The sequence below is a fragment of the Athene noctua genome, chromosome 16 (assembly GCF_965140245.1).
Source record: "Athene noctua chromosome 16, bAthNoc1.hap1.1, whole genome shotgun sequence".
In the NCBI taxonomy this organism is placed as follows: domain Eukaryota; kingdom Metazoa; phylum Chordata; class Aves; order Strigiformes; family Strigidae; genus Athene; species Athene noctua.
Genome location: NC_134052.1, coordinates 1,740,147 through 1,767,742, shown reverse-complemented (window position 1 = coordinate 1,767,742; position 27,596 = coordinate 1,740,147). Strand labels below are relative to the sequence as shown.

The 27,596-nt window shown below is 45.6% G+C and overlaps 1 protein-coding gene across 1 annotated transcript in view; it reads right to left on the bottom strand.

Moving 5' to 3' along the window:
- The window catches only part of AHCY (adenosylhomocysteinase), a 29,519-nt gene extending 5,335 nt beyond the window's left edge, over positions 1–24,184 (bottom strand). The window contains exons 1-8 of the mRNA XM_074920326.1: positions 24,077–24,184; positions 22,129–22,319; positions 19,278–19,353; positions 17,267–17,419; positions 11,057–11,169; positions 7,843–8,050; positions 6,937–7,024; positions 5,915–6,032 (exon numbers count right to left, since the gene is read on the bottom strand). Of these exons, the coding sequence (XP_074776427.1) occupies positions 5,915–6,032; positions 6,937–7,024; positions 7,843–8,050; positions 11,057–11,169; positions 17,267–17,419; positions 19,278–19,353; positions 22,129–22,319; positions 24,077–24,104 (975 nt within the window). The 5' untranslated portion in view covers positions 24,105–24,184. The remainder of the gene's footprint in view (positions 1–5,914; positions 6,033–6,936; positions 7,025–7,842; positions 8,051–11,056; positions 11,170–17,266; positions 17,420–19,277; positions 19,354–22,128; positions 22,320–24,076) is intronic.
- Positions 24,185–27,596: the final 3,412 nt, after the last annotated feature.

The window sequence follows — 27,596 nt, the reverse complement described above, 5'->3', positions numbered from 1 at the left end:
AAAGAGAGAAATAAAGCCCAAGAAAAGACAAGTGATGCCCAAGGTAATTGCTCACCACCCACTGACCAATACCCAAGCAGTGATTCCACACCCTCCAAGCCAGCTCCCCCCACTTTATACGCTGGCCATGACACTCTACAGTATGGAATAGCCCTTTGGCTGTCCCAACCATGGTCCCTCCCAGTTTCTTGTTCACCTCCTCACTGGCAGAGCATGGGGAACTGAAAAGTTGTTCACTTCGGATAAGCGCTACTCAGCAACAACAGTGTGTTATCAACATTATTCTTATACTAAATCCAAAACACAGCACTGTACCATGCCAAGCACATGGCAGTAGAATAAACCTTTGGAAAGACTTAAAAAGATAATCAATGACCAACTTTAATAAAGGTTAATGCTTTAGACAAGTCCATTTATCTTGTGCTGTCATAGCACAGCAACTGTGAAAGACCTAAAAGAGACCCTCCCCACAGCTGTATTTCCACCTCTGGTCTCAAAAGCTATTTAATATGAAGGAAAACACACATTGCTTTCAGTTTTATTCTTAAAGCTTTGGTTTGTAAGTTAAAAGCCATGTGGGATGAAGCTTGAATTGCAACAGTACCATATTCTGAAAAAACATCTCTGTGCAGGTCCTTAGCAGTGAAATAAGTAAATCAATAGAAACCACTTTATTAGAACAAGTATTTTGCCCTCACAGCAGGTCTGTGCCTGTACCTGTCTTCACCAGCTATGCTTCAATCACAGCACCATTTTCTACTTCTTGGGTTCATATAACAGATTACTGTGTTTTCAGCACAACATATGCAGACACTAACCACCTCAAACAGAATCCCTAAATAACATTCTTTATTTCTCTTGTCCAAGAGCAGTACATCAGAGTAGGGTTAGTAAGAATGCTCTCTACTGACAAGTTGCAATATTTCTTACAGATGATGATTCTCCATTGTGGACCACCAGTGACAGTGCTCAGTCCACCCAAAAAATACCATACAGGCTATCATATCGAAAGGAATAATGAAACAAAGAAGGACGCAGCCAGAAAGGAGAACACTAAAATCCTTGAGAACAGCTACAATATTGCTTTTATTAAACATTAAATTTATAGATTAAACTACTAGAAAGTAGCAGTTAAGTAGCATTTTAGTTTTGAAGTCTGAATTGGGTTGGTTTAAGGGGCAAGTATGATATCCATATAATATCCACACAACTTGCAACTGCACAGCTGCTGGCTTGTGCACAGAATCACATACCTTCAGCAACCTGCTGACATGATTCATTCAATGCAAAGGGTAAAGCAGAAAATGCAAGTTAATGTCTTGCACAGAAATAAAGACAAAATAGTAGCAGTACCAGCAGAGGCTTGAGTCAGAACTGTGGAAGCACATCTTATCTATGGACAGATAAACAGGCTGATTCATAAACCTAAGAAACCACTGCAGAAGTAGCATTCAAGTTATCCAAGTATTAAATTCATCTCCACACTTATACAAATGCCTCCTCCCTTTCCCCACTGGCATTTAGCTTGCTCTGGACTTTCTGGCTGCTTTGAACTTCCCTCCACACCATGATACATTGATTATTTATTTTCAGAGCCAAAGTTAATTGATCCCACCCCAACCTTTCCTTCCCCTCTGGTCAAGCCTGCACTACACATCAGTCTAACACCAGAACGCAGTTGAGCAGGACACACTCAAAACAACCCACCAGCTTTTCAGTAATAAGCCTATTTCCTCCTTAACTGTACCCTGAAAGCAACAGGTAAGTCAGCACAGTAAGATGTTTTCCTTTCCCAAGTACAAAACATTTGTTACACAAGTCCCCCACTTGTAGATGGAGACCATGTGGTACTGAAAACTACCAAGTCGGATATTTCACAGTTACTCTATACCTCTAGCTGAAGTCTACCACCCTTCAGTTCTGGTATTAATCCTCTGATCAAGAGACAAGATGTCTTCAGATGAGATTAGATTTTTGTTCTTGTACTATATTCCCTTCCCTGATACAGGATATAGAAAAAAAAGCTGCTAGGTCTTCATAAAAATTTGAACAGAGTTAGTACTTGGTATTATAAAACATAGGATACCTCACCCAGAACACTGATATGAAAAAAACATGTTATTCTAAGGATAAGGGCAAAATCTCACACCCTTAAGACAAGTGACCTCCCCATGAAGCCCTCAAAAGACTGGGGACAAGATGACCATAGAAGTGTCCCTCTGATGAATCTGAGCAACAGAACTGAGGAACCAGCAATGGCCTAATTAGACTGATAATTTCCTTCCCAGATTTCAGTGTAAGAGCTATTCCATATATTACTGTAGTGACTCATCATTGTTGAGAAAGGTCTCAACACATACAGAAAAATTCCCATGCAGGTGGTGAGGGACAGAAGCAGCAGGATACTCCTGGGAGCTTGTTTCTAAACCTAAAGTTAATGCACATTCTGGAAGAGGTTAAGCAACTACAGAAAGTTTTTACTCAATGCCTTTTAATTTGTTTCAAACACAGAACTTGGGTCTCTAAAGTCAGATTTTGCCTCCCCATCCTGCCTTTCCCCTTTTGAAATGAGTAAGTTTTTTAGATATGTCTTAGTCCACTCCTGCTCAACGCCCAGCCACCACGGCAGTCAGGCACAGAGACTGAAAACTAAGAATAATGAAGCTTTTACACAGAAGAACTTGTTCATGTAACCTGCTGAGCAGGTACCTCCTTACCTTGTGATCCAGGGACAAGAAATCTAAACAGGCACAAAATGAAGCATACAGCTAGCATAGTGTAGCTACATATAGCATTAAATACACCAATAACAGAATCCAACTGGAGATTGAAACTACTTAACAGTACTTCAGATTCACTGCTAGAAGGCAACAAACCCAAGTACTAATGTGAGCCAGGGACCAGCTTTTATTGAGCTTGGCAATGTACACATCTATAGGCCATCCTCACTTGAGTAAAGCTTCAAACATGTGGAACAGCCCATGTAAAATCAGATTTACCTCTAGGTATGTTCCATCTCCAGTGGTAGCCAGTAGATTGCTAAGGAAAAGTACAGGAACAGCCTAAGGGTAAAGTACTGCTTCCCCTAGTAAATCTTCTCAGCTTCAGCTACTGTGCATCAAGCTGAGACAGAGGTGGTCCACTCAGGACTGTCAGACACCTTTTTACAAACTTTAGCTAGTAACTTGTAAGTAAAACACACCTGTGGCACCCACAGCATGCTGGGTAGCTGTTTTCACAAATTTTGCTCTGTGAGCAGGTATCTCCTTTGCATCACTCTGAACACCCCGCTTGCAACAGCAGCAGCAGTTTATATAAACAGACCAGAGATTCAGGATAGGAGGTAGATCTTCAGCATTAAGTCATATGGATAATGTTGGCCCCCATCCTTTTGAAAATTTAATATTCTGTTTTTAACCAGAAACTTGTTACAGCTTTCATACCTTGGACTAGACTGCATCTCACTGCACCTGTAACAGACAGGGTCATTCAATAGAGAGTATATAAAGAAAAAGGGACTACTACCTCTGCCAGCAGTGACAAATTTTCATATGGACTTTAAAAGCCATGCTGAATGCCCATGTGCAGGTAGTTCGTACATCACTATGTTAATACCCTATTTAGCCTTCAGTGTTTACTTTTTGAGCAGTCACAGTTCTACTAAAACCTGAGCTACTAGAAAGCAAGCAGGTAGCTGCAGGCTCCTCTAGGACAAGAGCTGTTGAGCAAAGTCAGCTCCACACAAGTCACGGGCAAGAACAGACTTGAATGTAGCAAGAACTTGAGGGTACAACTTCATACCTAGTTGAGTCCATGTAGAACATCTCAACAGCAACCAGGATCGTGGGGGGACTCAACTGCTTAGTAAGAGTTTGATGTGGGTGGCCAATAAGCCACAGGGGAGTGATGAAAATTGGAAGGGCAGATACAAATCTATTAAGACACATGCTTAGGTGTGGCACTTATAGAAAGTAGAGAACCTGTCCCAGAATCCTGCTATCAGCAAGCACACTCCCTCTTTAAAAGGTAAGAAGTCCCATGCCAAGTCAGATAAAGCCTGTATGACTTTATGTGATTTTTCTCCCTCAATGCTGGTGTTACAAAACAGTTTTGATTTAGATTAGTTTTTGTTTCTCTGCTTTAGGACACAGCTGAAAAGCTGAAATTTTTAGATCCCTATTTTCCTATGTAGCTATAGCCATAGCTTGAACCAAATATATGGTGGGAATGCAGGCTGAGCAAGGATAAAACTTCTCGCCTTGTCTGCCTACGCGTAGACTTCTGGTCTACACAAGTTCCTAAAATGAAGCCACTAAGTCTGGAAGAGAAGTCTGAGCTTGGCAGAGCTCCAGATAGGCTTTCCTGAGGCTTCAATCTTTAGTAAAAAATGCTTTGAAAACAAAGATGTGTGAATTTTTTTTCAAACCTTGACAGAATCCCAAAAAACATTCTCTTGAGATTCACTCTAATCCTGGCACCCTGCACCAGGGCTGATTGTCTTGTGCAGAGCAGCAGACGAGACAGCAGCTTCCTGACAGGAAATTCAGATCAGCCACTAGGCAATCAACGGGCTCTGTTCTTCATACGGTCTAATGGTCTGTTCTGCATTCATCATCTAACTTGCTTTTTGAAACTGAGTTATGACATCCTTGTCTCTAAATTGGAGACAGATTTGATGGATAGATCCCTCAGTGGATGAGGAATTGGCTGGATGGTCACAATCAGTTGTGGTCAACGGCTCCATGTCCAAGTGGAGAGCAGTGACAAGTGATGTTCCTCAGGGGTTGGGGTTGGGACCGGCGCTGTTTAACATCTTGGTTGGTGACATGGACAGTGGGATCGAGGCACCCACAGCAAGTTCACCGATGACACCGAGCTGTGTGGTGGGGTGACACGCTGCAGGGAAGGGATGTGCCATCCAGAGGGACCTGGACAGGCTGGAGAGGTGGGATGGGCAAACCTCATGGAGTTCAACAAGGCTAAGGGCAAGGTCCTGCCCATGGGCTGGGGCAATCTGGGCCCCCCAACATAAGGACACAGACCTGCTTGACTGGGTTCAGAGGAGGCCATGAAGATGATCATGGGGCTGGAGCACCCTGCTGTGAGGACAGGCTGAGAGAGTTGGGGGGGGGGGTTCAGCCTGGGGAAACCTTGTAGCAGCCTTCCAGTACTTAAAGGGGCTACAGTAAAGGTGGGGAGGGACTCTTGATCAGGAAGGGTAGTGATAGAACAAGGAGTAATGGTTTTAAACTGAAAGAGGGGAGATTTAGGTTAGATATAACGAAGAAATTCTTCCCTGTGAGAGTGGTGAGGCCCTGGCACAGGTTGCCCAGAGCAGCTGTGGCTGCCCCCTCCCTGGAAGGGTTCAAGGCCAGGTTGGACGGGGCTTTGGGCAACCTGGGCTAGTGGAAGGTGTCCCTGCCCATGGCAGGGGGTTGGAACTAGATGATCTTTATGGTCCCTTCCAGCCCAAATCATTCTATGAATCTTTGATTTTCAGCTGGGGAATATCAAAGAAAACACATTTCCATATCTCCTCACCACACCTCAAACAAAGCTGACTTCCTGTACGGAATGAACTTGATGCAATTAATTGTCTACACAGCCACCAGTAAGGGGTAGGCTCCTGTTTGTCAGGAAGTAGGAACACACTGAGAAAGATGCATCCATATCAGGTGCCTCTTGCCAGAAGCCATGCTTGTACACTTGGGCACTGGCTGGAACCAATTGCTTGTTCCAGGTTAATCAGGGAAGAGCACAGCAGAATCTCTATTCTGATTTGCCCAGAGAAACACTGGCTTCCAAGAAAGCTAGAAACCCAAGTACCTGAAAAGAAATACCCCATTCTGGAAACAGACACTCAGTAGGTATTGCTTGCTTCTTAACAGGAGAGCTCATGCAAGGGCTGTCTCACCTGAGGTTTAACATTCACTGCCTCTACTGCATTTTCATTCAGCCACTTTGCATCAACTTCCACATCAAAATGGCCAATATTACACACTATGGCATCATCCTTCATCTGCTCAAAGTGCCTGGAAAAAAAAGTTATATGAAAAGTTAATGCACAAAAAAATTATTAAGCATCAGAAAATGCTCTGGTCCATAGCTCTGATCAAGGAGAAATGAAAAGTGCCTGACTCACTAACTACATTTAACTCTCACAGGATGTGTGGGTCTGGTAATCTTCCAGACATGTCAAGTTTACTGGAAAAAACTCTTAAGCTTCTATAGAAGGACATTTCCCAAAGATAAGAGGTTATTGGAGAGAAAAATGTTATCCTAGTATGGAAAGTAAAACTGTTTTAGTTGGTCAAAACTAAGATATCTGCAGTTATTCTCTCTCCTACACAGAAGAAATAATTTGCTTCATGACCTTCCAACAGTTCCCGGCTCTAGAGACTAATAGCATTATCTCCTCCCACTTAATCTGATCTTCCATGTACAAACATAATGGCAAAGGTAGGAATGAGTTTGTGTACAGTGGAGGGGCTATAAATTGAGATCTAAGAAGTGGTAACAAAAAACTGCAGGGTAGCTTATTGAAAACAGGCTAGTTTCAAGTCTGCTATGTGCACTCACAGATGGAATCACTTTCAACCTTTTCAACCTTTATCAACCTCCTCTTCTGTTCACATTTATCTGTTCTAACACCAATTTTAGCCCTGGTGCTCTCCAGAAGTCTATCTAACCCTCCACGCTTTTTGTTTCTCCATCATTACATGCTGTAAGACAGGAACAATCACAATGTGACAACATCCAACAGAGCTGAAAGACCAAAGCCCTGACTTCTCACTAAATTGATGCTAAATTCTGATGTCCCAAAATGAGACGGCATGCTAACTCTCACCATACTGCTGACAACTTAGGATTGTATTTAAAAAAAAAAAATCTAACCATACAGGTATGCATTCACTAAAGCAAGTGGCTAGACCGTACCTGCCCTGAACAATATCGGTACAGCCTGTGGTGGTAACAAAGATATTGCCTTCTTTGCAGGCCTCCTCCATGGTTGTAACTTCATAACCTGAAAAGAGAAGTAGTTATTCCTCTATGTAACCACCAGCATTTATTTAAAAATTGTATACAATATTATAAGTAGAAAAGCACAGAAACAGAATAAGAGAAGTCTGTACCAACACCTGACTATGGAAGATGCAAGGTAATGGGCATATTGTCTTGATATTAAATATCAACATAGAATAGCAATATCTATCCCTTCTCCAATCTGTAGATCTGTACATTCAATGTCCTATGTCCATAGGTGTAGTATCTGGCACAGCACTCATACTGGATTCAGGGGGTCAAGTTTGCAAAGAAAGTGCACCCACCACACCTACAGGTTCCAGCCAGGTATGAAGAGAAATGGGATAAACTGGTACTAAGCAGCACAGTTACATGAGACACCCGCAGAAGAGAAGGAGCACAGCTGGAAAGGCAGAGCACAGCAGTGCTCTTCAAAAACATTTACTGAAGGTAAGGTCTAGTGTTTTACTGTGGAGATAGTCTAGTGAAGTCTTAACCCACACTGGAGATTAGAGTTGCACAACTTGAAGATTAATGAACCCATTCAAAACCAAACTTGCAGCGTTATGAAATGGGGGCCTTACCACACTATGGTATTTATATCTTTGACTGCAAACACATCTTCAAGGACTACACTAATACACTCCTTCCCTAACTGTAAGGAAAGACTTCCTACAATTAAACTGGAGTCACCTCTAACTCAGCAGGGACAGGGCTGAACCCACTGAAACTGTCTTGGCCAACTATCATTTATCACTCTGCACTAACATGCAGAGACCCCCATCAGACATTAATTTCTGCATCTCCTTCAGTTCTCACCTTCCATGGCTGCCTGCAGTGCATTAATGGGATCAATTTCAGTGATGATGACTCTGGCTCCAAAGCTCCGCAAGGCCTGAGCACAACCTTTGCCCACATCACCATAACCTGCCACAACCGCTACTTTCCCAGCAATCATGACATCTGTAGCACGTTTGATGCCATCAATGAGGGACTCTCTGCAACCATAAAGGTTATCAAACTTGCTCTGAGGAAGAAAAAGAAACAGTTTTAGAACAGATGAAAGTCACTCAAGTAAAATTCCTTAGAGAAACAAAAAACAGACTTGTATGCAAGTCCTACAAACCAGGAGGCTGACAGTCGGCTAAATTCTTCAACCACAATGAGGGATGGAAAGAAGATAACCTGGTTTGATGTTTTTATGCAGTTTCAGTCTATATATTTATACAAAATACAAGCTTCAGTACACCCCTGGTGAGAAGCATTTCATAAATGTTGCATCTACTAAGGCCTGGACATGTTAAAAGCTTATTGGAGGTAATCTGAATTTATCAAGTGAAAACACAAACAATTCTTGAGTACAGAAGTAGGCCTGAGTTCCTTAACCAGATGTTCACCAGTTCTCTGCTGCTGTTTTTCAGTCAATGAACTGAACCAAGTAGGCAAAAAACATCAGCAGAATATGCAGCCGATTGGTTAGCACATATTCTTATATTTGCAAGACACATGGACCCTGCAGAAGCAGCAAGTTGCCCACATCAACCATAAGAAATTGCTTCCTGCAGCCCAGGAAGACCAAAATTACATTTGCCCCCAGGAAAAGGTACACTAACACTGCCAGACCTTACCACTGCTCAAATCTAGGTAAATCCAGCAAGTAGCCATTCACAGTACTGGTCACTGCAACCAAGAACCCCTGGATTTCATTTCCTAATGCCCCATCGCACAACATCCTACTAGCCAGACCTCCAAATCAAATTCCCCTGCAAGTCAAATATCAAACTATGCTCCACTTGAACTGTTCCCTCAACTCAGAAACACATTGCTGTACTGATTTTTGTAATGCTTCTTTTTCTCCTTGGGCCCTTTGTTTTGACCAGAGGGATGGGCCATATAAACAGATTTCATTATCTGAATAGTTACAGAAGCCAAGAATTTGAAAAAATCCAAACCTTGCTACTAAAGTTGTGCTATGCTTCCCAAGGCAGGGGTAAAAAGAACTCACCATTGACAGCAAAATTCAGCAGAGCAGCAAAATTCTGGTCCCAAAGCCTGCCCCATGTTTTCTAGACTGCATACCTAGATGTGAGCAGAGGCACTGATCTTTCACATGGAACCTACCTTGCAGCTACGGCTGGTGCCATCTAGCACGTGTAAGGTGATGTTACAGTTTGGTTTTCAGTCTACAGCTAAAAACTGTAAAAATTTTACAATAAAAATGCAAAATCCACATATGAAAGTGTTGCTAAAAATGACTGCAATGCATTACCTGAGCAAGTTACAAGGTACAGTGACATATCAGTCACACCTGACCAAGGCCTAATGTGTGAGAAGCTATACTTCAGGTCCAGAAGTTCCTGATTCAATGCCTCTAACTCCTGCCACAGGCACATTTGCCATTAATATTTCAGAAAATTTGCATTACCAACCCTTCAAATTCCAAAGCTAGTGCCAGTTGGTAATCCTCTTTTCTAGTCCTCCAGCAGATTTTCCTTGCAGCATAAGCCTTCTTATGAAGGAAAATAGCATGGTCAGATTTGATTCCTCATCACCAAATCCCCCAACTACAATCAAAGCCTTTCGCATGCCTGTGCACTCCCATGCAGGCAAGGCAGAGTGACAGATGCAGACATCTGTCCTACCCAAAAATACATTTAAGCAGCAGGAGGGAAAAACAATGAACTCAATGCTGTCTGCCTTCTCTGTCCAAAGACTGGTATAGGAACGTGGTACCAACTGAAAATATCAAACTGGGAGAGTATAATTTGTTGGCTCAATTGCACGTCTTCCTGGACATCTGCAACTGTGATTAGTACAAATCTTTTACTACATAAATCATAGTCACAGAATGGTTTGGGAAGGGACCTTAAAGATCATCTAGTTCCAACCCCCTGCCCTGAGCAGGGACACCTTCCACTAGCCCAGGTTGCCCAAAGCCCCGTCCAACCTGGCCTTGAACCCTTCCAGGGAGGGGGCAGCCACAGCTGCTCTGGGCAGCCTGTGCCAGTGTCTCACCACCCTCTCAGTAAAGAATTTCTTCCTTGTATCTATATCTGCACTCAGTTTAAACACCAAACAGTACTTGAAAATAAGCACTTGTTTGGCACTAGAATAAAGTGAGCTCAATCCAAATCCATTCAAAAGGCTTTTTTAGAAACATCTGAACTTCCAAATCTACTGAACAGTATTAATAGTCATTATGCAGGACGCACAAATTTCGGTGAAAAGGATGCAAAGAAACAAGCTTCCTCCAAGATCAACTGGATTCCATCCCACTCGCTATGAAATAAAGATGCCAGATGCATCTCTGAACAGAAAGGAGATACTCTTCAGATAGCAAACTGCAGAGGAAGCAGGCCAAACAGTGAGAATTACCATGCCCAACAGGATAATGTTAGTATGGTAACTCAGATTTAGCAACTAGATTTAAAAAAACATCTAGATGCCTTAACGTTAAGTACACTTGAAATTCCCACTATAATTCTTCAGCATCCAAAAAGCACCAGTAGCCTTTAAACACCATTCCTCCACATCCCTCAATTCACCAGGATTTGTCTCAGGAAACAGTAATATAGCTAAGCAAGGAATAAATACTTCCTGCCCTATCCTTTGCAACTGTTGCTCACAGATACCTTGTCAAATCAACCAACCCTTAGCAGTCACAAGCTCATGTAGGTCACACTCTCTTTCCAGCTGGTACCTGCCATCTACCTGTGGGCTTTAAGCTACTCAGAGGACCATGCCCCTTGCCACAGGAACTGACTGTACCCCAGGAGCCATGACTTCCAAAGGTGTTTGCACATAATTAAAACAGAAGAATGCATGTCCTTACATACAAAAGAAGGTCTTGATGTTCTGAAAACAGGGTATTTACAATGCCATGTCCCATTAGAGACATCATGAGCTCACTTCAAGGATATGGTGAAAATCTATTCAGTACCACTTCAAGAACAGTTCAACAAGAGAAGTAACAGTTGCATGGGAATGACATCCAAACTGGTCAGACAGCAGAAGGCAGCAGAAGCTGCATTACCTTGGTGACAGAGTCATTAACATTGATAGCTGGCACTTTCAGGGTCCCATTGGCCTTCATCTTGTACAGGTTGTGAACTCCAGTGGTTGTCTCTTCTGAAATACCTCTAATTCCTGTGGGGAGAGGAAAAGACTCAATTTAGTTGGGAGTTAACACTGCTGCAAAACAACACATCCAGGTGCTGGGAGCATCCTCCAAAAGGTTAAGTTAAACCCTTTGCAGAAAGTGGGGAAAAGAGAAACCAGTTTCAAACTGTTCAAACCAGTTTCTTCCCCCACAAGGCAATTAAAAGTGCAGAATAAAATATTCTCCGGAAAAATGGAAGGGACTGGCTCTAGATCAGGGAAGAGACTATTTTCTCACAAAATGATCAAAAAAACTCTTCTGCAAAAAGGACAAGATGTTCACCTCAGTGATGTTTTTACAGACTAGTCCAATCTTGCAAGATGGCTTGAAAGTAGATCAAATACAGAGTTCACCATTCCCAATCCTCGTCGTAATCAACTTCAGCTCTGATTAAACAGCTGACACACCCCCTAAATCTGGATACTAGCTACATGAAACTTCAGTTTCACAGGTATTACTAGCACATTCAAAAAACATTATTTCAAATATATCCTTTTTTGAAACAGTCCAGGAGGCAGAGACCAGAGACAAAGGACTGTCTAGAAACACCGACATCATATAGCAGACCAAGATCATAACACAGGAACTGTCATGGGGTTACCCAACTCCACATTACATCAAAAAGCCAAAGCTGCAAAGGCTTCCCTTGCTTTAAGGACCCTGATTCTTCATGAACCTTCTGACAGAAGCAAATTCTTCAGAAGTGGCATCATTACACATGACTTGTGGATATCTCTCCTCTCTGATATCTCAATAATACCTCATTGTATATCAACTGTCTAGTTGCTACACTGGGCAACAGCCTGATTACTTAAAGCATGTCTGCACAAAAAGGTACTCAATTTATGAAAATCAGAATAACTCTGAAAATAAACTATCCAGAGTCTCGTTGAATCTCCACTGTAGAGGATACAGTAAATACATTTGCTCTTTAAGGACTGGAGGCACCCTGCAAGACTATTTTGTTGATGTATGAACCACTGGGGGAAAATATAGGAATTCTGCTAAATCAGGCTGAACCCACGAACACAAGCAACATCTCTACAAAGAGATCCATGTGGCATTTGGAGCTAATTCAGACTCACAAGAGAAAAATATTAAAGCACTGAATACCAAGTTCTACATACACCAGAGATGTATACAGAGAAGATACTGTCCCTCCAGGCAAGTGACCTCTCACACTGAGGTCATAGGACAAAAATGAAGAGATACTTGCAAGAAAAATAATTTTACAGTTATTTTAATAGAACAACTCTAAAAAACATTCATCGGTTGTTCTGTTTGGGCCCTTTTACTGATGAAGCAGGTGACAGTCCAAATTATCCTATGTGAGTGCATGTGAACATACAGAAATATTGCTCCTTTAGGTTTCTTTCTTCTTAATTCCTCCCTCACTATATAACATATAATCACTCCTAATTGCTACTTTTTTTTTAATCAACACTCTATCCATAGCCCTCCCAGTATTTCTAAAAGGTGAGCACTAGCCTTCCTACTTCACAAACAGCAAAAGCAGAGGGGCCAAAGGTCTTGCCCAAGCTCACCAGCCAGCAGCAACAATGGAGTTCCTCAACCACAGGCCACGCACCTCCTCAGCAGCCAGTATTACTTTAGGGATGGGCAAATGGGAACAATAACCCCCAGCAAAATCCCCCAAACTATTTATGTAGTCTGTTAATTCTAGGTATCAAAGAGAAGCATCCAAGTGTCAGTACCCCCCCAGCAAGCAAAACCTGTCAGAAGTTTATAGGACAGGATGAATAACTGGAGAATCATCTCTCCAAATGGCATGCAGAAGTCATCGCTGTTGGGAGCAACAGCATCAGCACAGTCCAAGGCAGGAACGGGAACAAAGCCAATGAGATCAGCACCTCCAGATGAGCAGCTGGCTTTGCCCACAGATGACAAATGAAGAGGTCAGCCATTCCAGGGGCCTGCAGGCTCCAGGGAGGCTCCTTGAGGCCAGACCAGGACCCTGCAGGAACACCAGAGGGCAGGAAGGCCAGAGCACACATTTCAGAGTCACAAGCACCTGCACCCTCCAGGCACCCAGGGGTGGTGTGACTGCCAGGCACAGCTCCCCAGCAGGTACCTGCCCCCTCTGAGCACAGCTCCCCAGCAGGCTACAGAAGCATGGATCCTGGGAGAAGGCAGGCAGGTGCTTTGCCCAAACCCTTTGGGTGCCACCTTCCCAGCTGGAATAAGAGCCTCAGTGACAGCTGCCAGGAACCCATGGGCTCAGGTCACAACCCCAGCAAGTAAAGGAAGCAGAAAGGAGGAAAGGGGAATCCCAAACTTGTACCAGAGCTCAATTAAGTGAGAAAGAATAAAGCTTGTTAAAGTAATCTTCAAAGTTCACAGCCCAAGCCCTCGGGAAGCCCGGCTCACTGCCACATCTGGCAGACACATGCTCCCACCAGAGGCCTTCCCACTCCCAAACAGGGGACCACAGCCGTCCTGTCCCCCCCAACCCCCGACCTACAGCACAACACTGCCCTCTAGCGCCCCCCACCCCCCCCCCAGCGGGGACCCCCAGTCAGTCACACATGGAGGTGCCACCACAACCCCCCTCAGCCAGGCGAGCAGCACCTAGCACACGGGTGCCCATTCTTGTTCCAACCCATCATCCCTCCTGCTTAAAAAAAAAAAAAATGCAAACTGATCTAATCCTAGATGAGCTACATAAGGTCAAGAACATGGACAACTTTGCTTTAAGCCTCTGAGCACAACTCAGTGGTTTTCAAACCAGAATTTGTACAGATGTATGTCTCAATGGAGTCGAAGACAGAGCCATTAGAGCTCCCTTTGGCTTCCCAGACCACCAGGTAGAAGCACTGGCACTGCGTCACACCAAGAAAATAAGACCAACAACACTAGAAGGAAGTAGAGCTTGATTACATCAATTGACCCCTACAGAGTTCTGTCTCATCACAGACCTGACACAGAGCCTTTGGGAACTACACTCCCCACATGGTTACCTGCAGAAAGAACAAGTTTGGCATATCTGAGGCTTGCTTGGAGGGGATGGGACAGTTTAAAGAATACTGCCTGGTGCACAGTGAAATATAGAATCTGTAGTAAGTCTCTCAAAAGCATAGATTTTCCAGCACAACTGCCTAGATCAAGTATAATCATCCCCCTCGTGAAAGAAATCTGTGGGAGGTCATGGCAGAAACATCCAGTTCAAACCTGCCCTCTCTTCTGCCCTACCTGGCAACAGGAGACACTCACCATCCTTCAAAAGCTCTCCAGGCTGACATTTCTAAGCTTAGCAGATTGTCTTTCAAATTGCACTAAGCGAACCTCACACTATGTACAGCAGCAGCTTCCCTTCCCTGAAGGCCACCTTCCTGCTGCCTCCAGGTGACATTTATAGCTGGTCTCAACTACTTTGCAGGTCTGCTGAAAGCAGTACTATCTACACCACCCAATTTCAATGCCTGAGTGACTTAAGTGACCGGAGAACAGTGAAGGGCCTACAGCGAGCAAAAGGTTAAACTGGAAAAAACCTTCCTAAACACTCAGACCTACTTTGCTCCCCTGTATTTCTTACCTTATTTCTTACCTTGCTTATTCATCAATAAGCAAGTCTGCATCAAGGGATCACAAATGATCCAATCTCCATCCTTTCTCAACAGTAGTCTTCTACACAGATGCCAGAGACCTCCCTTGCATGAGTTCAGATGACTTTCTCCTTTGTTCAGTTCTAGTTTTTGCCCTCCTGCCTTTACTTATCTTGGTTTTAAGGGCATGTAGTTTAGTGGAATAAGCCAGTAGTACAGAGGCCATTCTGCCCTTTAACAGCAGTCACAATTAGAGAGAGAGGAAGCTTGCTGAGCATTTCCACAGGTATTTAACACATCTCCTAGTGAAACAGACTTGAATGAGCCCTACTTTGAACTGTTAGTTGCACACAAGGGCTGAACTAACTTCTACATAAATTAGAAGCAGCTAAAGCAGAGAAGACTAGTTCTCTGAGATTAGCACAGAAAACTTGTCCAGACTTAATGGCAAATAGCATTTTCAGATGCTGCATGACAAAATGTCCCCTGCGCTCACGATCCAGTCTTTCCACACACTGTGCATGCTCTGCTAATGTTACTCTTGTCATCTCTCTCCCCCAAAGAGGTCAAATATCACCACAAGTCCTTAGGACGTATTAGCTTCTATTATCTTCAAGATATAAAAAAAATGGATGCCACACACTTCATTCAAGCAGTCTTTGCAGCAAAGGGCTAAGTGGAGAGCTCAGTTAAATGAGATCAAGAGTCTACCCAGTGAGTCCCATTCCGAAAGGTTTGCTGCTTCCAAGGAGCAATGGACTGAAAGGTAAAACAGATCAAGTTCTGTCACCCTCGACAGAGATCAGTCTTAATTAGTTGACTGAACTGGTGCAAGGAGGCTTTTCAACAGTCAGTGCAGATAGTGCACACATTTTGGCAAGGGAAATGTTGACAGATATGGCAATCTGCCTAGACTCTTCAAAAACCCAGTGGAAGAGTCATTCCTATGAATTTAGGAAGCAACCCCAGGCAGCAGGGATGGCTTTTATCAAGGACAGTTGAGATGGATGCTAAGGTAGGTTCAACAGCCATTGTTCTACTGCACCATACTATACCAGTCCCTTCATACCAGGAGCACAAGACAAGTAAGATGGAGAAAAGGGCTGGAGGAGAGAAAGATGCTGGCAGCAGGAGGGCTGGAAATGTGAAAGCAACTCAGCACAAGGACCCCCAGGAACAGCAACTGAGGTGTTGCATTGTGAGTGGCTGAGAAACAATCCTGCAAAACAGTACGAACATGGAAAATGCATCTTCTGGCCTCTGACAATGCAAAGAAGACAGGCAGGCATGATCAGCTGTGGTATTTCTTGGCATCAAATGGCAGAAAAGCAAGAGGTGATGAACATCAGAGGCAATCTAGGAAGCAGGAGACCTTTGGCAGAAGAGAGGAGATCCCAGCATGGCCAAGTAGACATCAATGAAAACCTCTCATTACAGTTTAAGTACCACAGAGATACTGACTGTTGGATTACTATTGACATCAGGTTGAAGATGAAGGAGAAAGTGAGGCCTGTCACACAGCAGAAGTCTCTCCTCTTCCTGGTGCCCCTACCTGCATGAACACACAGATGGGGAACAGCCCCAGACTCCTACCCTCACACAGCCCCATCCATGGCCTGCCCCTTCAGATGTTTCCCCCATAGCTCCCTCTTAAAGCAGTGCAAATGTCAGAATGATCCAGCAGGCTTCTACAGCAACCTCACCTCTACAGACCAAGAACAAATGTTAGCACACCCCATTGTATCCATTTGGTTTCCAGCCCATATCACCAGCCAATTTTCTGTGCATCCCAGGTCAAATATGCCCTTTAACAATGTTCAGAATCTGTGGATTGCAGCCACACAAATGATGGACACTGGTAGAGCTAAGGAGAAACTGTCATACTTGCCAGGCACACATCAGCTTGCTAATATAGATCATCCCAAAATCCCTTCAGACAAGTATTTTTTAGATAACTGCATGCTAGCAAGACCACACTGATCTGTTTTGGTTTACTAAGTTACAGAGAAGGCAATAAGTCAACAAAACAAGGGTTCCAACCCTGAATCCATCACCATCTTCACTGACACAAACCGGATGAGTTAATGCCTTGTAGTTTATATAAGGTAGAAAACTGTTCCCTTTCCAAGAAAGGCTACAGGTTGTTCTGACTTCATCCAGAGGTGCACTAAGACGATGGAGAAGAAAAAGCATTAATGTTAAATATTAACTGCAAGCAGACATTAAGCAATTCTAAACCACAGCCCATTTTCAGGAAGCTTTTGGCACATCAGCAGTACCACTGGTCATTCTCAGGTAACAGGCACTGCAGCTTATATACTACAGAGAAGAGATGGAAACAGCTCCTGCAGGTAAGAGATTCTGGTCTTGGACCGTAAGCAATTTTCATTCACAACCTCTTTGCACACGCCTGTCCCTCTTCCCCCACCCCTTTTACACAAGCAGATAATTCCCACAGAAACAGACTGCCCAAACAGCCTCCCAAGCACAACTGTGCCTGACAAAACAAAACACAAGTTACCTTTCAAGAGCTGTGGGTATTTGGTATGAACTAGGTTGGTAAGATCTCCACCATCATCCAAAATCATGTTGAGGGGCTGCCCATCCTTGAAGTACAGGGTCTGCTCAATGCACCACAAATATTCCTCGTCGGTCTCCCCTTTCCAGGCAAACACTACATGGGAACAAACACACACAATTAGCCAGTTCCTTACTCAGCATGTAGTAAAGCAACCAAAGGAAGATTTCATCAGCAGCTCTCAGTAGCGGAGCCAACACACAGATGATTATCTGTGCCTGCAGGCCAGAAGAGACATTCGCATTGAAATAAAGATCTCAGAATGAGCAGAAGTGAAATCACTTTGCCTTCTGTTCCAGGCTATGAACTTGGTCAAAATACTGAGACTTCACTGCTCTTATTCTTCTTCCATGTTAAAATGGAGAAGGCAAAGCAAACTAAAGCAGACTCACATCCACAACACCCCACTTGCTCTGCTAATACACCCAACGCTACCAGGAATTAGAAATAGCCACTGGATATATTGATACCAATGAAAACACAAATACTGCATTTTCTAGCACAGCTGAAAAGAGGGACTAGACTTTAATATGAGTTAAACACCACACTATAAACTCTTCAGCAACTTTAAGTTTAAATTCCAGTCTCTAGCACAGCACTAAAATCCAAGCTGCCATGCCTTGTCTGCTCTTATTAGGGCATATTTCTGTATCAGTACATCTACCACCAGCAACACACTGCAACCATGAGCATGCTAAATCTAGCAGTATTTTTGCCTTTTCAGGTATTTGTACTGGCTTCATGTTATACTTGAGCCTCAGTGGCACTCAGCCATTCAAATATATATTAGGCACATGATTTACATACGCCAATATTTGACTAAATTGATATGCTGTCACTGTTTACACAGAAAACTAACTTGGAGCCCCAAAGAGCCAATCATGCAATTGCCCCTTTTGAAGTGTGCATCAGTATCTCCTACTGTATCCAAAGGATCAGCATTCCTCCAAGGTCTGAAATTCAGTATATGAAATGCAATATTAACAAAAAGAGCAAGTTCAACAAAACAAGGCTATTAAGGGCAGAGGTTAAAAACTTAGACCAACACTCCACCTGTAAACTGCTCTTCAGTTGAGTTTTGGGTATTGAGAGCAGTGAGGAAGGCAATATCTGACATCAGATCTAGAGAGTTCCACCTGGCCCTTTGACACCACAGGCCAGAGACAGGTAGAGGAGGTGACACCTGCAGCTAGTAATGCCAAAGGAGCTGGTGAAAGGACAACTTCTGTTACCTTAGAATGGACCACAGCTGGGGAAAGACTTGTGGCAATAGCTAAATGTAACAGAATTGAAGTACACCTCCCAAAGCAAAGAACCAGGCTGCCAGAAATCAGATTTAGCCTCAGACAACATCCAGGCTCAGGCCATGCAGTTCCCAGCACAGAGGCATGAGGACTGCATGTCCTTAAGCTGAGTAACCGAAGCAGACAGCTAAATGTATTCATACTGATCCCACAAGGGATTGCTCTTCAATGGAAGGACAGTAACAAACCAGCAGCATCCTCATAAAACTGCTTCAGGGATATTAGGCAGCAACACAGCTGGCCTAGCTCTAGCCTAAAAATATCTTGGGTATTGAGGCTGTCACTGTAACAGGGCACAGTGCAGTTAACATCCCTTCTCTGACTAACTGAGCACCAAGCCTGCTGGAAATACCTCCATCTAGACACACCTACACACCAATCCATTTAATTACCAGCCCACTCAATCATCTTAATAACCAGGCTTAAAGCTGGTAACATACAGCAAGGCTCTTCCATAGCCTAACACCAGCCGTTGTCAGAAGTACTACACAGTCTGATGCAAACAGTCACAGGAACGGTCACTGCCTTCATTGGCTGTTTCTGTCCTGAAGCTTGTTCAGGAGAGCTTGATTTGTACACAGTTTGATTTAGCCAGAACAAGCAGTACAACCCCAATTCATCAGAGCCAAATTAGAACAAGGAAAACTTACCAGGGATACCAGCTTTTGCAATAGCAGCTGCAGCATGGTCCTGAGTGGAGAAAATGTTGCAGCTTGACCATTGTACCTGGAAAACAACCCAAGTTTTGTTTGCTGAACAAAGTTCTGAGTTATCAGGCACTCTTCCACACACAGGAGTTATAAAGGGAGCAAGAGCTTATTAGGGCAGATTCCTGCCTTTCTCAGTAGTTCTGCAAAGTTAAGGTGAAAACTAAGTATCTGACTAGGCCAAGGAAAATAACGTCATTTGGGGAGAGAATGTAATAGAGCTTTAGCTGTGCTACATATTCAGCCATCTCCTTACTCACAAGAGCTTCTGCCAGACAGACAGAGCGTACATTCAGCTGTAGATCTTCAGGAAGTGCACAATAGGGTGGGTTTAGAAAGTTTTGGTCAATAAAGTTCAGATTTTCAGAACAGCCACATAGCAAGTGTCCACTGAGGGATATGGACATGCTGAAACACTACACTCAGTCAACAGACATTCTCCAAGATTATGCTCACCCAGCTCCCACTCTGTGCTCCAGTCACAGCAGCTTTCCAGCTGAGCTAAGTGTTTTCCACACACATTTCATAACTAGGCTCAGGCACCTAGAAAAGCAACAGCATCTTGCTGAGTTGCATTGAAAGTTATCTATATACCTACTGCAGCTCCCCAGTGGGCACAGAAACCACCACATCCCAGAGACACACAAGTTCTCACTCCACTCCCTACAGGGCTGCCTGGCAGGTATTTGCATGTTTATTTGTAACAGACCTTGAGAAGAGAGGGTAATAAGGCATAATCCTTCAGCCTGTTTTCAGACACTCACCCCACTTTATCAAGAATTGACACTTCAAAGGGCTGCAGTAGGAAGGACCTCATATGAGCCTACACAGCCAAAATTTGTTAGTGAATTACACCTGGAAGGAGCACAGGAAAACTGAATTCATGACCTTAAGCACTGCACCTCCTCACCTGGGTTTTTCTAAGCTCCCTCCATATCCATACAGATGACATCCAGTGTCATGAAATTCAAAGTACACAGAATACCTACATATTATTTACATTGCAAGCAACTTGATAAAAGACACAGGCCACTTCAACACTACATCCTCATCTATACTACCAGTTTGTGATAATGGCATAGACCCTAAAATAACTGGCATACCTGATGGGCTCAGAGCCTAATATTTACATCAGTGGTTATTAAGAAGATGCATTTTTATTACCATTTTAGAACTTATACTCTGAGGCACAAAATATTTATGCTTTGTTAACCCAGCCAAAAAGGGATACTGAGACTACTATGCTGAAGTGACCTACATCTTCATTATGCAGGGTATGTTTACATCAGTTTCACACCTCCCTTCCAGGCACCTAAGTTCTGGCAGAACAGATGAACTAGGGCTGAATCCAAACTCAAGTCAAAGTCTAAACTAAGATGCAGGCATCAGGACAAGAAGCTAACACAACAGCACACATCTTAAAGGCACAACCTTATGCTTAGAGAAATCAAATCTCTGCAGGTACCTCCCTGACAGACTTGGATGAATCCCACACAACACTGACCCGGGGTTGTGCTCAGACTAAACCAGCTTGGCAGTGTTTAAGTAAGCACACAGCTGCTGCCTAGGCCAGCCATACTGGGAAACAGCAGCCAACAGGAGCAGCAAGGAGCTTCCCAAATTTCAGTGGCTACTGCTTTCTTTTAAATCCTGTGGAGGTACAAGAGTTTCATAGAGTAGCTGGAATGAAGCCAGGACCATACCTCCACACCAAAGCTCTCCTACAGCACTGTGCATGATTTACAACCACAGAACAGATCTGAACAGGCTGAAGAGCACCTGTACAACAGCACGTACCTTGCCCAGGCTGACCTGGCATGCTGTCTAGACCTAAATCCCTCCACTTCTGGAGGAAATGCCTTAGCTGCTACAGATAGAGCTTCCCCTTCTCCCAGCACCTTTTGATCAGCATGACACTTCTTGTAACCATTTCCAGGGAGGGATCCCATATAGGACACCTCTGGTCAGCCTGAGTTCAGGCAGCTAAACTTCAGATCACATATGTACTTAACCCATCATCAAGCTCCTGTCAGCTCCCTGGTCAGCACACAAGCCCTGCAGATTGTGCTCAGATGCCTGGCTCTCCTCATGTCTTGTACAGTGAGCACTCAGCTGTGATGTTTGGACTTCAGTCAGCAAGCCAGGCAGAGGACACCATGCAGTAAATAGCTTATCTCAGTCTTTACTATGGACCAGGGTAACTGGTCCATAGTCACACAGCAAATTCAAAGCCAGTGGTGCCCCCAGCCCTCGATCACTGAACCACACTGCCTCCCTGTTGTTTTCCTGCACAGCCTAAGGGCCAGCATGAGCTTGCAGAAAGCTTCATTAGTTTTTGCTGACTTTACCATGGCACAGTGTGGTTCCTAATACAGGCTAATCTATGCTGGAGGCAGTCACTAGGGCTTCAGCATCACCAGCAACAGCACTGCATGCCCGAGCACAAAACAACTGCGTGGGAGCAGCTTTCAGCACTGCTGCTCAGGGAGCTGTACACACAGCTGATGGAGTGCTGAAGCCAGTAACCCAACCCAAAACAGGCACTCACAAAGATGCAGCTTGTCCAATGGGAAGACACATACCACATCCCAGAGGCACATGCAATACAGGTGACAAGCTTTTTGCTTAAGGAGAGAAGACATACTCCATCTACCTGGAGACTGCAGCACAATCTCTTCCAAAGAGTACCGATATCTGCCAGGATCCCCTGAGGTAGTTATATAAGCAACAGCAGTGCCCAAGGCAGAGCATTACCTAAGGGCACCCTGAAAGAGAAACTCAAGAGAGACTTTACCTCAGCTCCCAGCTCTATAAGGGTCTCTATGAGAACTGCCGTCTGCACGGTCATATGAAGGCAACCAGCAATACGTGCACCTTTCAGTGGCTTTGAGCCAGCATACATCTCCCGCATCTTCATCAGCCCTGGCATCTCATTCTCTGCAATCTCAATGGCCTTGCGACCCCAGTCCGCAAGGCTGATGTCAGCTGCAAGAGAAGGACAGGTGTCAGAGTTTAAGTAGCTGAGACCTTGGTATCTGTTGACACACTTGTGGATTGTGCACTTGTGGATAGTGCAACAGCTGAACTGAACACCCAGCAACAGATGGGAAACAAAGCTGGGGGGAGAACAGAGCCTATTCCAATTACACCCTGCTTTTTACTATGGTACACAGGCTTTCAAAGTTTAGACCAAACCTAACACCCTTTCTGAAAAAAGTATGCTCCTTCATGAGCATAATAATCAACTGATCAAGTGTGCAGACATCCCAAGGCCCATTAATTTTGTAAGCCACAGCCTTAAGCACTCCTCCTTACAGATACTGCCCAAGGGTCTGACTCTTCCTACAGAGATTTACTTCCACACTATTAAGACCTGGGAAGGGGGAACTGCCTGTATGGCAATAGCTTCCCCACAGGAGAACACACATAGCATGCTCCCTGCCAAGTGCACCTGGAGTTGAGCCCAGCCCAGCTCCCACTCTTAAGACCTAAGCTGCAGAGTTTCTAACCCCTTGGAACCACAAAGATTATTTTCAAGGCACCATAATTACCTTAGTTACAAGTCTATTTCTGCCTTTGTAAAAAGGATCTATAGTAGAAAAGTTCAGCAAAAACTGAACAAAAAAAGCCTTCTGACAGGCTAGTTCACAGTAGAAAACACCACACTCACCACAGATGTCAGACTCCAGCCTTACAAAGGCAAGGGTCAAACAGCTCATGTACACCACTCTGCAGCACTGCCCAGCACCAAGTGTCCCTCTTGCTCAGTTAGCTCTTTCAGAGATGTCAGAACCTTACCATTTCATTAAAGAACATGGTCAAATACCTTTTTTTCCACCTACCTAGCAAACACAGGCTGTTTAAAGCACTAGAACCTGCGAGTCAGACAGCAGCTTGTAATACAGCCAAGCTAATAGCATTTTGCTCCAGAATGAAGCCTGGGGGCCACTGAAGCTATTGCCTACGCTTTGGCTGACTGGGGCACAGCCTGCACACCAAACAGGGCAGGGGCGGTGAATCTTCCCCCTTTTAAGGGCTCAGTAGTTTTACCAGGGCTGCTTAAAAATATATCCTGTAATATTTTAGGTTCACAGCCCCCAAGGCAAATTAATTATGAAACTAAGCCTTATAAACTAATACCCATCTCTTTGAATTGAACCTTCGAAGAACACACAACTCTACAAAAATTAGGTTTTCTGTAGAGTTTCAGGTCTACAAAAAGGTGTAACACGAGTCCCAGATTCGAGATACTTTCACACTCAAAGTGAACGCGTGTTCCCAGCGAAGGGCTTCTGGCGAGCGGTCAGAGCCGGAGATGGTCTACGGACGGGGCTGCCAGGCTCGCCCGCGCCGTGGGTTACGGGGCAGGAGAGCAGCAAAATCGCGGGTGGAAACCCCCCTGGTGCCGCGCTGCGGAAAAAAACAGCAGCTCCAGCGAGCCGGTGCAGCCCGCGCAGAGGCCCCCTCCTTTCTCCGCGGGCGCAAACCCGGCCCTGCCCGGCGCGGGGCTGGGGTCATGCTCGGCTGCCCGCGCTCCCCGCCCTCCGCGGCCGCACGGGCAACGCGCAGCCGCCACACCGGGGCCGCGGAGCCCTCGTTACGCTCCGCGGGGCTCCGCGGCGTGGCCGCGGCCCAGCCCCGCCACAGCGGGCTCCGCACGGCGCTCGTCGGGCCGCGGGGAGGGGAAGGAGAAAGCCGCCAGAGCCCCGCGGAAGCGGGCCGGGCCCGGGGCTCGCACTCACCCACTTTGTACGGCAGCCTGTCCGACATGCTGGCGGGCCGCGGCAGCCGGAGGAGGCGGCAGAGGAGGAGGAGGCGGCGGCCCCGAGCGCGCCTTAAGTAGAGGCGGCGCCGCCGCCTGCGTGGGGCGGGGCGGGCCGCGGCCGCGCCGGCACGTGCGCGCGGGGGCCGGGCCGGTGCCAGCGGGAGGGCGCCCGGCCGTTGGCGCGCGCGGCCTCCCCGTCCCGCCGCGGAGCCGCCTGCCCGCGGCCGGGGAGCGCCCCGGTGGCTGGGGGGGCCGCAGCGGGTCACACACACACACCCCGCCCCCGGTACCACAGTGGGCTCCAGAGGCTGCCTCTGCCCCGGGGACCTCCGTGAGCCGCAGAGCCACGGCAGGGCGGGCGCTGGCGCCCTGCGGTACCGGGAGCGGCCCTGCCGCCTACCGCCGCCGGTGCCAGGACGGGCCTTGGAGCCACACAGGCCCGGAGCAGGGCTCAGGGCAGCGCCAGGACGGGCCCCGGTCCTCAGTACCGGATCCGGCCATGGCGCTGCTGTGGGCACCGACCAGGCCGCACCGCGCTCCCGGGAGGCTCCGAGGGATCGTTGCTGTGGCGAAGGGCAGCGGGGCCGAGGGCGCTGTGCGGCTCGGGGGAGGCCTGCGAGGCAGGGCAGGGCGCTGCTGAGGTGCCACGCAGACAGAGCTGAGGCGCCGCACGTGAGCCGCTCTGTCGGCCTGGACCTTGGACTTGGCCGTGGCCTGTTCCTCTGCCCAGCCCGGGGCCGGGTTGCCAGGTGCGGGGCAGGAAGGGTGTGGGCAGGCCGGCCCCTGCCCCCCGCCACAGCCAATGCCCGCTGCACACGCAGGAGGCAGAGCCCTGATTCAGCCTTGTCTGGGGGTCACTCGTGTATTTGCTCCTGTTTTGACATCTGAAATTAGCTTCAGTCATAAACGGGTGAACTTTGCAACCAGGGTGTTATACACCTCTTATTTTATCTGTGAAATACTAAAAAGTGAGGATTTCCTCACACTTACTTAGAAATACTCACTGGATTATTTTGCAGTTTGAAATAATTCTCAGTGCAGAGTTCACTCTGAGACACCAACTCACAGTGCTCCCCAGAAATGAGGTTCATTATTTGTTACCTGAGCAGCAGGTGTCTTCAGTGACCTACAGTCAACAACCCACACAGAAAGACAGAAGTCCCAGTAGGAAACCTTCAGCCCTACAGCCAGTACCGGTGCAAGTGGTAATGTTTGATATTCGGAGTGCTGCAGGAGCACCAGCGCACCTGATGCCGTACCAAGCAGTTCTGTAAATCAAAAGGTGCCCAAAGGAGTAGCATGTCTGTCCTATGGGGACAGTTTGTCTAACTTAGTCATGCTTTCATTAGTTTCTCTCACTAGCAACCTTTTTGTCACAGATCAAATGCACTGGCTCGCAGCAGCAGGACAGCAGTTGGGGCTCTGGCAGTTTCCCACCCTCTCATCCGAGACACGGAGGTCAGGGAGCAGGCAGGCGGCAGTTTCCACACGCAGATGGGCGAACAGGGAACTTCCCAACTCATCTACGTTACACAGTGTGGCCTAAGGGCAACAAAATGCTCTAAAGGGGCCTTGCGTGAGGTGTCAGCCTCCCCAGCAAACCTGATCATCAGTTTGTCAGTTTTCATCAATGTCTTCATGCACTAACCCACAGCAATCCCTACACATAAATATCCTTCCTAAATTAATGAACAAGGCCAAAACAAAGACACCATTTCATATAACTCCCACTAATTTCAGCTCAAGGTATACTTCCCTGTGAAGGCTGAAAGGGAGCAGCACCTGGCTACAGCTAAGCGCAGGAGTGGGTGGCAGGAGCTGACAGTATTTATGAAAATTTAAATGAGGACAGATTAGCTCCACCTAGTGTGAAGGTGCTTCAATGCTTGTCAAAATATTCTCAGTTGTTTATAAGGAGTGTATAAGACAAGTCATGCTGGCAGCATGGTTTGCCTTGACCCTCTGATTTAGGAGATCAATACCTCATAGCACTGTATTATGCTACATCTTAATTTGTAAGTAGTAAGTGCCTTGACTACTCATACACACCCTGGTCCTTTCATTGTTGCTGTCACTGGTGGATTTGGGACACCAGATGGCACAAGATAGGCACTAAATGGAGGGAATAGGATGTAGTGAAGAAGAAGAAACAGGAAAAAGAACAAAGAGTGCAAAAAATAACTGCGTAACAGAATATATGAAACAGTAACAGGATGTTATTCATGTTATATAGACATCCTGTGACTGTTTCATTTACTGTGGTAGTTCAAGTAGGGAAGTTCTGGGTTGTAAATTTAAATATTTCACAGTCACTAAAAAGCTGTAAAACTCGGGGGAAAAACACTTTTTAAAAGAATAATATGACATTTTGAAATGCTGGGGTTTCAACCCCAAGCCCCACATTAAGGTTGACATGTGGGTGATTCCCACAGCCCTTCCCAAAGGGGGGTGAGTTTGCCTTTAGGCTTCCCTCCAGGGTGCAGCCGGCCTGGCAGACAGAGCCATTGGGTAAAGGAGCCCCAGGGGTCTGCATTAAGTAACCCAAGGTCAGGTGTCCCCCTTAGGGATAAAAGCTGGGACCCCTTGCAGGAGGGGCAGTGTCTGTGTGTGAGGGGGATGCCCTGTGCAGAGTTCCCTGTTGGGGAAGGACCTCCCGCCTCCCTGGGACTGGGCTCCAGTCAGGTCTGGCCTTTGTAAACGTGGGCTGTGTAGAGATTCAGTATGTGGCTTCCTTGGTCTGATGTGTTTGGCTTGTTGACTCGGTTGTCTCCTGTCCCTTCTATGGGAGACTGCATTTCACCATTTATTCTACCCATTTTTGGTTGTGTGGTGTCACTATTGGGGTCAGTGGGATTGGTGTCAGTTATGTATAATCTGACTGATTTGTTTGTACCCCCAGCGCTCACCCATGTACTGACCCTTTTGTATCAAATACAGTTTGGTTATTGGTTCATCTTTATGCTGGCTGTGTCCTTTATGCTAGGCCTAATAATTGGTGAAACACATTTCTTCAGAACTATATTTAAAAAAAGATTGGGTTTACTGGCATGGCTAGGAAATACTGTAGATTTCAAGACTAGGAGAAAACCTCGGTCTAAAATCTATAATACAGGTGATACTTCACACAGGTACTCCATACAAAGCCAGTTACTTGCCTGACTGGAGCAATTTATATATTATGTACATTATAAGAAGGATTTTGTGCAGTCTGATTTTTTTTTTTAATTAAAAAAATGCCTGTGCTTTGTTTAACAGGTTTCTCACTTGACAGTGAACTGGGAGGATCTGTGCTGAGTGTGAATTAGAAATGTACTGAAAATGAGGTAGCTGTTCACAGGGCTTCATTTGTCACAGGATGAAGAAGATGGGTGTCAAATAGCAGCAAGAATGCAGTGACAATGCAGCACTGTAGGAGCATGAAGAACTGGGCTCTATCCCTACCATAGCACATCATCCTCTTGTGGTGCTGGCTCAGTCCCTTAGGACAGGCTTTGCAC